Source organism: Dendrobates tinctorius, unplaced genomic scaffold, assembly GCF_039654945.1.
Source record: "Dendrobates tinctorius isolate UK_male_01 unplaced genomic scaffold, ASM3965494v1 ptg000032l, whole genome shotgun sequence".
NCBI lineage: Eukaryota > Metazoa > Chordata > Amphibia > Anura > Dendrobatidae > Dendrobates > Dendrobates tinctorius.
Window position 1 is genome coordinate 24276950 of NW_027361700.1, and position 13051 is coordinate 24290000.

General features: G+C 44.2%; 1 protein-coding gene across 3 annotated transcripts in view; it reads left to right on the forward strand.

Moving 5' to 3' along the window:
* RAPGEFL1 (Rap guanine nucleotide exchange factor like 1) overlaps window positions 1-13051 on the forward strand; it is a 97251-nt gene that overhangs the window by 41757 nt on the left and 42443 nt on the right. For all 3 annotated transcript variants that reach the window (XM_073572608.1, XM_073572609.1, XM_073572607.1), the window contains exons 8-9: window positions 6750-6847; window positions 7603-7725. In XM_073572608.1, the coding sequence (XP_073428709.1) occupies window positions 6750-6847; window positions 7603-7725 (221 nt within the window). The remainder of the gene's footprint in view (window positions 1-6749; window positions 6848-7602; window positions 7726-13051) is intronic.

A 13051-nucleotide genomic window follows, 5' to 3' on the forward strand; every position in this document is an offset into this window, starting at 1 on the left:
CCCACTTCTTACCCCGAGACATAAAAAAGCCAGGCTGGAGCTTGCCAAAACTTACCTGAAAAAGCCTAAAACGTTTTGGAAGAAGGTTCTCTGGTTAGATGAGACAAAAGTAGAGCGTTTTGGGCAAAGGCATCAACATAGAGTTTACAGGAGAAAAAAAGAGGCATTCAAAGAAGAGAACACGGTCCCTACAGTCAAACATGGCTGAAGTTCCCTGATGTTTTGGGGTTGCTTTGCTGCCTCTGGCACTGGACTGCTTGACCGTGTGCATGGCGTTATGAAGTCTGAAGACTACCAACAAATTTTGCAGCATAATGTAGGTCCCAGTGTGAGAAAGCTTGGGTCTCCCTCAGAGGTCATGGGTCTTCCAGCAGGACAATGACCCAAAACACACTTCAAAAAGCACTAGAAAATGGTTTGAGAGAAAGCACTGGAGACTTCTAAGGTGGCCAGCAATGAGTCCAGACCTGAATCCCATAGAACACCTGTGGAGAGATCTAAAAATGGCAGTTTGGAGAAGGCACCCTTCAAATATCAGGGACCTGGAGCAGTTTGCCAAAGAAGAATGGTCTAAAATTCCAGCAGAGCATTGTAAGAAACTCATTGATGGTTACCGGAAGCGGTTGGTCGCAGTTATTTTGGCTAAAGGTTGTGCAACCAAGTATTAGGCTGAGGGTGCCAATACTTTTGTCTGGCCCATTTTTGGAGTTTTGTGTGAAATGATCAATGTTTTTCTTTTTGCTTCATTCTCTTTTGTGTTTTTTCATTTAAGACAAATTAAATGAAGATAATAATACCAAAGAATTTGTGTTTGCAATCATTTTCAGGAAGAAACTGAGTATTATCTGACAGAATTGCAGGGGTGTCAATACTTTTGGCCACAACTGTATGTACAGGAGAGAGAGCTGCTGTAAAATTCACCATACAGCCTGTACTTAACAGGCGATAGGTTATTGGTAATCCTATCTCCTACATGTCATAGCCGGTAACCATAGCTTGTCCCCATCCTTCAGCTGTCAACCTGACAAGTGACGGCGTCAGAGCATTACCTGGAAACACCACTAAAATACTATTCCTAAACTGCAAGCCAACCCTAAGGGGCATTTTTCTTGCAGTATGTTATTCCAGCTGGACAGCAAGCAGTGATAGTTACATGAGAGAACTCCAACAGGAAACACATTGGGGGGGGGGCATTTAATGCATTGAAAAGAAGGGTGATCAGAATGAACCCCGTTTTATACTTTATGCATTTTTACATGAAAGTCAACGTATGGAAAAATAATACTGTCACATTTTTGTGAAAGTATTATGGGAGAAATATTTCAAGTGCAAAAGTGGGGTAAAAAAAAAAAAAGGAATTTTGCCATTTTTTTTTTTTCAGTTTGTTTTTTACGGCATTCTTTGCACTGTTTTCATCACCATGTGCACGTTGATAAGAAATGGAAGACTATGTTTAACTATGCGACATCTCACCATGAGGTATGACAGTGCTAATAAATATGGTCCTCCAACCCTGGGCCTCTTCCAATACCAATGCCTTTATAACAATATACAGTAGACTTTCCACTGTCCTGTGTTATGTTGTTGCATCCATTTTCTCCCCCCCGTAAGATGCATTGGATGTGCCGTTAGCGTGCATTTGCCATAAGCCCTCCTACTTAATGGAAGTGGCAGTGCTCCATCATCACAAGAGCCTGAATAGCCAGTGTTGTCACCTACCGCCACATTGTTTACTAAGGATCTACCGCCATGCTGCTGCCTAGAAAACGGCACGGCTATAAAATTATTCAGAAGGGAGTCTGAAAGCCGGAAAGACTCCCTGGTGAATAGTTACAATAGGAAAGTCTGTACCAGAGTCTCTCTGTAATAAGCATAGATAAAAATAAATGTGTATTGTACACTGGCGAGGTGGCTTTCAGTATTTGCAGATTTTTTTTTCCCAGTCTGCAGTAGGTGTGATATTTTAGTGATCCTTCTCCCGATTGGCTACAGACAGTAGGTAAAAAATGCAAGTAGAACAAAATGTAATGTTTTTAGATGAGCATCAAACCTTTAACCCCTTCATGACTAGGCTATTTTCTGGGGGGTGATTTTGAGACTAGTAGCAATTTTCATCCTTACGCCAATGGATGACAGCTTGTTTTTTGGCGTGGTAAGCTGACCGTCTAAGTCAGTGGTCCCCAACCATTCTGACTTAGAGAGCCACCTTAGAGAGCCATAGCCAGCTCTCGGCCCCTCACAGTACTGGCAACCTTAGCCCCCGTTACCATTACTGGTATAATGATAACCAAAGCTTTTCCACAGAAATCACCCTGAAGCTGTATAACACTCCCAACTCACTGTCACATCCAGCTTCAGGCACCTGTTCTGACAGGTAGTATCCTGCCTCTATCGTACCATACTTATATTGTCACTAAACCCTGAAGACCAGTAAATGTGCATCCGGATCTGCACTTCTGGGCCGGGCTTCTCACAAAGATCACCATTTTGAGATGTGCTCTTCATACCTGTTTACTAGACCTGGAGCTAATGCACCAAGCTGGAAGACAGCCGCAAGTCACAACTCATGAGACCGCCAGCCACATGTGGCTACTAAGCTACAGGTTGGGAAGTGTTCTGCCCATTCTGTGCAGCAAGATATTTTTAAGTGCTGTTCCAGCTATGACCATTAGGTGTCATAGTTGCCTTTCTATTTCTTATTCATGTGTTTGGAATCTTCTGTCCCCCCCAAATGGTTAACTGTTCAGAACCGCCCCTTCTTCCTGCCCGGGTTTTGCAGCATATAACCATTCCTGCCAACTCCTGAGTATCTCACATCTGCTCAGCTCCCTGCAAAACCACTGCTTATAACAAGCGGATTCCGGTAAGGTTAATGCAACTATGAGTTAGACATCTGTGTTAGCAGCCATAATGCAGCCCCCCCCATGATGTTTGCAATGCATGTTCAGCTTCTGTAATGTTATTTCACTGCATGATAGCTATATGCATCCTCTGTTCAGTCAGTGCAAAGCTGGCAGCCGTTAGTTGTTTTAGACATCTTTCTCTTTTACTGCTGTGTATGTTGTACTGCTCAGATTCTATATAATGCATGCTGCCGATATAACAGCATTCTGTATTAATGCTACTGTTGTGATAGTACCTTGTATAGCTGTGATTGCCTGCCAGTATTTGTGTGTTGTATATTATCTACCAGTACTGACATGCTGCATTATCTGTTTCTTATAGTTTTTACCTGAATCATCCATAACTGTGTTCGACAATCTCTGATATCATCTACAACTTTGTACAACAAACCCTGATCTCATCTACTACTGTGTTCTACTATACCATCTGTTATCATCTCCCATTGTTGTCCATATCATCCCAATAAATAATAGACTTAAGCACCCATACAGTCTTGTTTCTGGGAGTGGATGAAAGATTAAGCTGTATGCTGGAATCCACACAGCGTCATACGTGGAAGAAGGCAGAACAGGGAGCCCTGGTCTAAGTGATACCATTTTAGGGTCCATACACCCTTTTGATTGCTTTATATTGCATTTTAGATTATTTTTGTCTTTTTGACTTTTACCATTACTTAGTATTTTCGTAGATCAGATTTTTATGGACACAGCAATACCGAATGTTTATTTTTTTTTTCATTTCTTTATTTTTAAAGGAGGAGATTCAAATGTATATATACAACATATGTATATATTTTTTTTATTCCTTGAACCTGCATTTGTTTGCTCTATATACTGCAATGCGATATTATAGCACTGTATTGCAGTGCAGAAGTAAAATCACAGTCTCTCATGAAGTTCAGCCTGTGACTGGGCTTCACAGGAGTAATGACGTAGCCGCCATTCAAGCCTTCAGCTATTTCCGGCCTCCATGGTAACCCATTGATACTCCACAATTACGTTGCAGAGGGGTCATTTGGCTCATGAAATGGTGTGGCCCTCAGACTGTTAGCACTAAAGAGGTAATCCCATCTCCGAGATCCTATCCAAATATGTAGTAGGTAAAAAAATGGGATAAAAAGGTGGATTAACTCCGCGCTGCTTGAAAGATAGATGTCCAAATGGATATTCAGATGAAAAATATCCATTTGGACTTCTATCTTTCAAGCAGCGCGGAGTTAATCCACATTTTTATCCCACTTTTCTTACTCTGGCTGGTCACGAGGAGACCGGTGGATCTGCAGCAGCTAATATTTCTATGAGCCTGTGTTTGGGCTCTATCTGGTGAGTAAAATCTGATTAGAGGTACAGTGGCATGCAAAAGTTTAGGCACCCCCGGTCAAAATTACTGTTATTGTGAACAGTTAAGCAAGTTGAAGATAAAATGATCTCTGAAAGGCCTAAAGTTAAAGATGACACATTTGTTTTGTATTTTAGGCTAAAAAGTAATACACATTGTAATTTTTTCACATTTTAAAACTTACAAAAAGAAAAATGGTCCGATGCTAAAGTTTGGGCACCTTTGGAGATTTGTGTGCTCAGATAACTTTGACCAAGGTTTCAGACCTTAATTAGCCTGTAAGGGATATGGCTTGTTCACCCTCAATGTTAGGAAAGGCCAGCTGATGCAGATTCCACAGATTTAGAAACACATACCTCCTCTAACCTTGTGCGAAAAAACAGCCAACATGGGTTCTGCCTAGCACTCTGAAAATGAAAATGGTGGAGGCCCACAAAGCAGGAGAAGGCTATAAGAAGATAGCAAAGCGTTTTCAAGTTGTCCTTTCCTCAGTTCAATATGTAATTCAGAAATAGCAGTTTACAGAAACAGTGGAGGTCAAGATAAGGTCTGTAAGGCCAAGCAAAATTTCAGAGAGAGCTGCTTGTAGGATTGCTAGAAAGGCATATCAGAACCCCCACTTAACTGCAAAAGACCTTCAGAAAGATTTAGCAGATTCTGGAGTTGTGGTAATTGTTCTACAGTTCAGAGACACCTTATCAAATATGGCCTTCATGGAAGAGTCATCAGAAGAAAACCTCTCCTGCACCCTCACCATAAAATTTAGCATCAGAGGTATGCAAAAGAACATCTAAACAAGCCCAATGCATTTTAGAAACAAGTCCTGTGAATTGTTGAAGTTAAAATAAAACTCTTTGGTCGCAATGATCAAAGGTATGTGCAGAGAAAAAATTGCATAGAATTTCAGGAAAAGAATATCTCTCCAACCATTAAGCATGGGGATGGATCAATCATGCTTTGGAGTTGTGTTGCAGACAATGGCACAGGGAACATTTCACAGGTAGAGGGAAGAATGGAGTCAATGAAATTTCAACAAATTCTTGATGCAAACATAACACCATGTGTAAAAAAGCTGAATTTGAAAACAGGATGGCTTCTACAAATGGATAATGATCACACACATCAAAATCCACAATAGATTACCTCAAAAGGCGATAGCTAGAGGTTTTTCAATGGCCCTCACAGTCCCCCAATTCGATCATCATTGAAAATGTGTGGCTAGTCCTCAAAATAGCAGTGCATGCAAGACAACCCAGGAATCTCACAGAAATGGAAGAATTTTCCAAGGAAGAATGGATGAAAATCCATCAAACAAGAATTGAAAGACTCTTGGCTGGCTACTAAAAGCGTTTACAAGCTGTGATATTTTAAAAGGGAGTGCTACTAGGTACTAACTATGCAGGGTGCCCAAACTTTTGCATTGGCCTGTTTTCCTTATTGTAATTTTTAAAATGTAAAAAATGACAATATATAATTTTTTTGGCCTAAAATACAGAGAAAATGTGTCATCTTTAACTTTAACCCTTTTAGAGATCATTCCATCTTCAACTTGCTTAACTGGTCACAATAACAGTAATTTTGACCAGTGGTACCCAAACTTTTAAATGCCACTGTATCTCTTAATACCCAGATAAGGCCCTATTGCGCTTTTACTTTCAGCTTTCTATTAATATGTAGTAGGTGTAATAGCAATAATATTAGCAAATACCTCCAATTAGAAATGTAGTATAGTTCTTCTGATTTGCTATGTCGTTTACCCCATGAGCAGAAGCTTACGTATCCATAGTTACGACCACTCATATACTGACAGTTAGCTGTTAATGGTCGTAACCATGGATACCTATGCTACTGTAATGCCCTGAACATGGGCTAAGTGACATAGCTTATCAGAAGAACTATACTACATTTCTAATTGGATGTATTTACTATTATTATTAATATTATTATTAATACACTAACTACATAGTGAGATAGGATCTTGGAGATAGGAATACCCCTTTAAATGATGCTGTCAGAGAATGCAGCTGTGTGTAGTGTGGGCTCAGCTTATGTTCCCATTCCATACACAGACACGGAACATAGGACATTTTATTATATCCTGTGTCTTGAAGGGGTTCAGCAATGGTTCAGTACTGCTGTACAATGTATTACTTGCTGCTGCTTCTGTCTGTGTGCTACAGAAAAACAAGAGCAGGAATGCCTCTATTTCTGTAAACTATGAATAGGAGATCATAGCAGATAGTCTCCACCCTCCAGCTCAGAGACAACTGAAAATTTCAGATAAAATTTGAAGACGGAAAACTGATGAAAAAATGCAAAATACAAGTAATGTAATTCCTCATCTACTACAAACAAAAGCTTATTCCGAAAAGTCGCTTGAAACAGAACACATTTTAGATACTAAAAAAGTAGTTTCTGGAAAATGTACTATAATTAGTAAATTGTTGGCAATCATTGGTGTTTCTAATTTCCCCTTCTCTGCTTATTCTTTCTGTCTCTCTTCTCAGACAAGGTTCTCCTGAAGCCGGATGATGGTTGTATCTTCACCACGTTGGGTATAAACAGCCACTTGTTCGCCTGCAATCGGGAAGAGCTGCGCACTTTGGTAAGAGCAGTTTTCAGAACCAGTTGGCGACGGCCTTGGTGCTCTAGATCTGTTACATAATAAGTATTGGGTGTAACAACAAAGGTTATCAGATTTGTGCTTGGTGGCAAGTTTGGGAACATATTATGTAATAGGATTTATTAGGCGATTTAGGTTTAATATTCCTGACATGTGGTAGAAGGCAAAGATGACCTGAAAAACCAGATCCAAGACCAAGATCTTCAAGTCTTTGAAATCTGTGTACAATGTAGTCATGAATATGGTATATCACAGCAAATCTTTGACAATATCTGAGCAAGAACCAGTTCAGCGGTTATGTAAAAGGGAATAGGGGCATTTTTTTTATTTAAATGGATGTATTTTCAACTAAAAAATAATTTTTGTAATGGAGTCTGATTAATAATTTTGCACAGTTTGCCTTCTATAGCCTCTGTTCAGAGGTGGGTGCAGAATGAGTTAACTGAGAATCCATCAGTGATCTCATGATCTCATTCGGACAGTCCAGTGAGAGTGTTTCTATCTCTTCTATCTGACTACTTCTGAGCTACTCTCATGTTATTTATAACTAAAGACCACACAATGGTTAAATGTGCAGGGACACATACAGCCCATAAGAGCCAAACTGTGCAAAAATGTTCATTTCTGAGGAAACCAACATGCAGAAATGATTTTTAGCCCCAAATACATGTGTTTAAGTAAAAAAATGTTCCCAGAGGTGGACAACCCCTACAAACACATGTCACAATGCTCTTTAGGTTCCATTACCAGAAGAGGTTCAGTTGCCACCTGAGGATTCTCATATTCATCGGATTGAGGCAGAAGATCTTGCCAATCACCTCGGTGCTTTTCACTGGGAGCTGTTCAGCTGTGTACATGAGGTGAGGTTGTTTTATTATGTAATTGCTGGGTCCTGGGTGTCATCTCCTTGTCATTGTATATGAGCTAAAGCTACCGGCACTTCATTCCAATGGAAGCTACAGCATTGAGTCTCCAGAAAAACATGGAGAACCAGCACGTCACCCATCGACTGCATCTTCACTTACCAATTATTGGCTCGAACATACCTCAGTTACACCATAAAAACAGACAAAGGCTGTAGCAGAACCCGCCAATATTCTTGTGCCTAATATTACTTTAGACTAGAACTTAAAGCCTTAAGAAGATGATTGTCCATGCCCAAGGGTGCACCCGTTTTTCATATGTGTACACTGTTCTTAATGCCAGTTTTATAAGTACTGTGAGGATCTGATGTTGTGGGTTATGAAAACCACCTAGGCAGGTTAACGATACAACTCTTTTTATTCCATACATCCATGGTTGTACAAAACATCCAGGTAGATGGCCAACATACAATGTCCTCAGTCCACAAGTTACCAATCTGAGATCAGTGGTTCCAATGGCCCCGTACCAGGCGTTACCCACTGTCTCCCCACTTTTGGTTGACCCTCAGCTTTTGGTATCTCCAGCTGGTATAGTGTGTAGTCACAGTCTATGTTCCTCCAGACGATGGATATCATGACTGTAGCTCATGGATACCCCTCCAGCCAACAATCAATCTCCACAACTCCATAGATCATCCATCCATCCCAGCTTGGATCCTCTTCCACCGAAGTTCCTCCAACAACTCCTGATTCAACCCATGTGCCTTTTTCTCCCTCTCCCTTAAACTCACAGAACAAAGCATAATCCATCACAAGGGGCTGTATGTGAGACCCCTGTGGTGATGGCTCACTTGAGTCTGCTATCTCCATCCACACAATGGGCTTAGGCTGGCAGAATAATGGATTGATAGGATGATTGCTTTAGGGGTACTTCACACTAAGCGAGATCGCTGATGCGTCACCGATTTAGCGACGCACCAGCGATCTCGCTGTGTGTGGCACGCATCAGCGAGCGCCCCCCCCACCAGGTATCGCTGATCGTGCAGGAACGTCCTGGGCCATTTTTTGATCGTTGGTCTCCCACTGGCCAGCATGCATCGCTGCGTGTGGCAGCGGGAGACCAACGATCAGCGAGCTCCCAGCGCTGTAAGCAGACGCTGGGAGCTGGTATCCAAGGTGAATAGCGGGTAACTAAGCACGCGTGTGGCTTAGTTACCCGCTGTGTTCCCTGGATATCAGCGTGCTCACGCTGGGAGCTGGTATCCAGGGTAAACAGCGGGTAACTAAGCGCGCGCTCTTAGTTACCTGCTATTTACCTTGGATACCAGCATCCTCACTGGTCCTGATCGCTGGTGAGTCTGCCTGTTTGGCAGCTCACCAACGATCATGTAGCGACGCACCAGCGATCCTGACCAGGTCGTATCGTTGTCGGGATCGCTGGTGTGTCGTTTAGTGTAACAGGACCCTTACATGTACCTTTAGCAATCTCCTATTTGGCATTAGGTATACCTAAGATCCAGCCTGCTCGTCTTCCTCTGCTTACTGTCACTGAGTGGAAACATTGATTCCTGAGGATGAACTGACCAGCAAGAAAATCACTAATAAAACGCAGCAATAAAATATCTAATAAAACATAACAATATCGACACAACCGTTGCTCCATGCTGGAAAAAGTCTCTATCTCTTAGAGGTGTAGACTCCGCTCTACGTCCATTTGTCCTATAGTCTTTAGTAAGTGGCCATATTCTCACAAGTATCTTTACTGGCCCAGTTCATGATTACTATGATGGTAATTGACCATTTTGTTGCTGGTACTCTACCTTTTAAAGGCCTCGATTTGTTGTAAAGATCCCCATATTTGAAACCTCCAAATGTGGTGATACCGGCTGGTATATGGGGTCATTCCAGTTGGAGAAAGAAGAGTTGGATATGTTGAATTACAATGCTGGATCCTTTTGGTCTTCAGCTACATAAGTCACCACCAGAGATTTCTGGCAGTAGTTTACTGCCTGTTCCCCAATGAAATCTCATGCATGCTCCACGAAGTTGAGCATGCATGTGTATGGGGGAATCGAGAAAGAGAGCTGTTAGTGGAACGGTATGTGGTGTATTAGGCATCTTAACCTTTCCAAACATGAACTGAGTTTTTCAATAGAAATTTTGGAGAGGAAATAGAAGAAAATTTTAGTTGTGATAATGTGGGGAATAACCTCAACTCAGCATTATCGCTCAATTTTTTGAATATCACATATTATTTTGCACCATATTGAGGTTAGATTTAGGATTGCAGCTCAGTACCATACAAATGGTGGTGGAAGAAAGCAGCCATAGCTTTGTCATCTCATCCCACTGTATTAATGAGCTAATGGGCAAGAAAATACATGAGCACATACGTGACATTATCAGTACCCAAAAAAAAAACAATTTCTGTGGTTTTATATCCAATTTTTGCACTTTTCCTCACAAATTGGGTGAGTGAGAGGAGCGCCATCCCATCTATGACCAGATTTCTTATAGTATACAGAGGTGAGGCTACATGATGTGAACACGTGTTAAAGTGTAATAAATAGCGGGTCACCGGGAGGTAACTGAGGCCGAGGCAGGTGGTCTTCAGACGTAGCGGGTAAGTTAGGAAACAGACCCATGGGCAGATGTGGATACACGTATCACATGGGGAGTGGCGGAGATAATAAGTTGTGGAGAGGAATGACTGGTGTGTGGTTGATATAGTCCATGATAAGGACTATTTATGATTGCCTCAGGAGCCAAATGTTTACCTGTCAAATCCTGTGCAGAAGTGAACACCTTTCTGGGTGATTTTAGGTTGAGCATTTGACTGACAAAACAAACCGTAAAATCTATAAATCTTTCAACAGCACTGACACAAATTGCCACATCAGTCTGCTACAGTAGACGCACCACATCTGACCTACACAACAAGTCTGTATAGAGAATACACATCAGGAAACTCCACCGCAAAACCCATAATGATTTATAGAAAGTGTATATTATTCTGTTATCTCAGCTGCTACAGAACATCTTTTTTCATAGAGGAAATGGGAGCTTCTCTGACTGAATACAATGAGCCATTTCTTCAAAATGAGATTTGTGTATTATATGGAATTCTCCCTAATATAATTGTCTAAGAATGTTAGAGGCTTTCTTGAAACTTGCAGAAAATCTTTATCCTTGATAGAGTATAGGCCTTTATATAGTGCAGTGTCCTCCCGTCCAATGCCAGCCACAGTGTCCTCCTGTCCTTTGCCAGCCACAGTGTCCTCCTGTCCACTGCCAGCCACAGTGTCCTCCCGTCCAATGCCAGCCACAGTGTCCTCCTGTCCTTTGCCAGCTACAGTGTCCTCCTGTCCAATGCCAGCCACAGTGTCCTCCTGTCCTTTGCCAGCCACAGTGTCCTCCCGTCCAATGCCAGCCACAGTGTCCTCCCGTCCAATGCCAGCCACAGTGTCCTCCCGTCCAATGCCAGCCACAGTGTCCTCCCGTCCAATGCCAGCCACAGTGTCCTCCTGTCCTTTGCCAGCCACAGTGTCCTCCTGTCCAATGCCAGCCACAGTGTCCTCCTTTCCAAGGCCAGCCACAGTGTCCTCCCGTCCAATGCTATCCACAGTGTCCTCCCGTACAATCCCAGCCGCAGTGTCCTCCCGTATAATGCCAGCCACAGTGTCCTGCCGTCCAATGCCACCCAGTGTCCTCTCGTCCAATGCCAGCCACAGTGTCCTCCCATCCAATACCACCCACAGTGTCCTCCCGTCCAATGCCACCCACAGTGTCCTCCCGTACCTTGCCAGCCACAGTGTCCTCCTTTCCAATGCCAGCCACAGTGTCCTCCCGTCCAATGCTATCCAGTGTCCTCCCGTACAATCCCAGCCGCAGTGTCCTCCCGTACAATGCCAGCCACAGTGTCCTGCAGTCCAATGCCACCCACAGTGTCCTCCCGTCCAATACCACCCACAGTGTCCTCCCGTACCTTGCCAGCCACAGTGTCCTCCCGTACCTTGCCAGCCACAGTGTCCTCTCGTCAAATGCCAGCCACAGTGTCCTCCCATCCAATACCACCCACAGTGTCCTCCCATCCAATGCCACCCACAGTGTCCTCCCGTTTCTTGCCAGCCACAGTGTCCTCCCGTACCTTGCCAGCCACAGTGTCCTCCCGTCCAATACCACCCACAGTGTCCTCCCGTACCTTGCCAGCCACAGTGTCCTCCCATACCTTGCCAGCCACAGTGTCCTCCTGTCCTTTGCCAGCCACAGTGTCCTCCTCTCCAATGCCAGCCACAGTGTCCTCCTTTCCAAGGCCAGCCACAGTGTCCTCCCGTCCAATGCTATCCACAGTGTCCTCCCGTACAATCCCAGCCGCAGTGTCCTCCCGTATAATGCCAGCCACAGTGTCCTGCCGTCCAATGCCACCCACAGTGTCCTCTCGTCCAATGCCAGCCACAGTGTCCTCCCATCCAATACCACCCACAGTGTCCTCCCGTCCAATGCCACCCACAGTGTCCTCCCGTACCTTGCCAGCCACAGTGTCCTCTTTTCCAATGCCAGCCACAGTGTCCTCCCATCCAATGCTATCCACAGTGTCCTCCCGTACAATCCCAGCCGCAGTGTCCTCCCGTACAATGCCAGCCACAGTGTCCTGCAGTCCAATGCCACCCACAGTGTCCTCCCGTCCAATACCACCCACAGTGTCCTCCCGTACCTTGCCAGCCACAGTGTCCTCCCGTACCTTGCCAGCCACAGTGTCCTCTCGTCCAATGCCAGCCACAGTGTCCTCCCATCCAATACCACCCACAGTGTCCTCCCGTCCAATGCCACCCACAGTGTCCTCCCATACCTTGCCAGCCACAGTGTCCTCCCGTACCTTGCCAGCCACAGTGTCCTCCCGTCCAATACCACCCAGTGTCCTCCCGTACCTTGCCAGCCACAGTGTCCTCCCGTACCTTGCCAGCCACAGTGTCCTCCCGTACAATGCCAGCCACAGTGTCCTCCCGTACAATGCCACCCACAGTGTCCTCCCGTCCAATACCACCCACAGTGTCCTCTCGTCCAATACCACCCACAGCGTTCTCCCGTCCAATGCCAACCACAGCGTTCTACTGTACAATGCCAGCCACAGTGTCCTCTTTTCCAATGCCAGCCACAGTGTCCTCCCGTCCAATGCTATCCACAGTGTCCTCCCGTACAATCCCAGCCTCAGTGTCCTCCCGTACAATGCCAGCCACAGTGTCCTGCAGTCCAATGCCACCCACAGTGTCATCCCGTCCAGTACCACCCACAGTGTCTTCCCGTACCTTGCCAGCCACAGTGT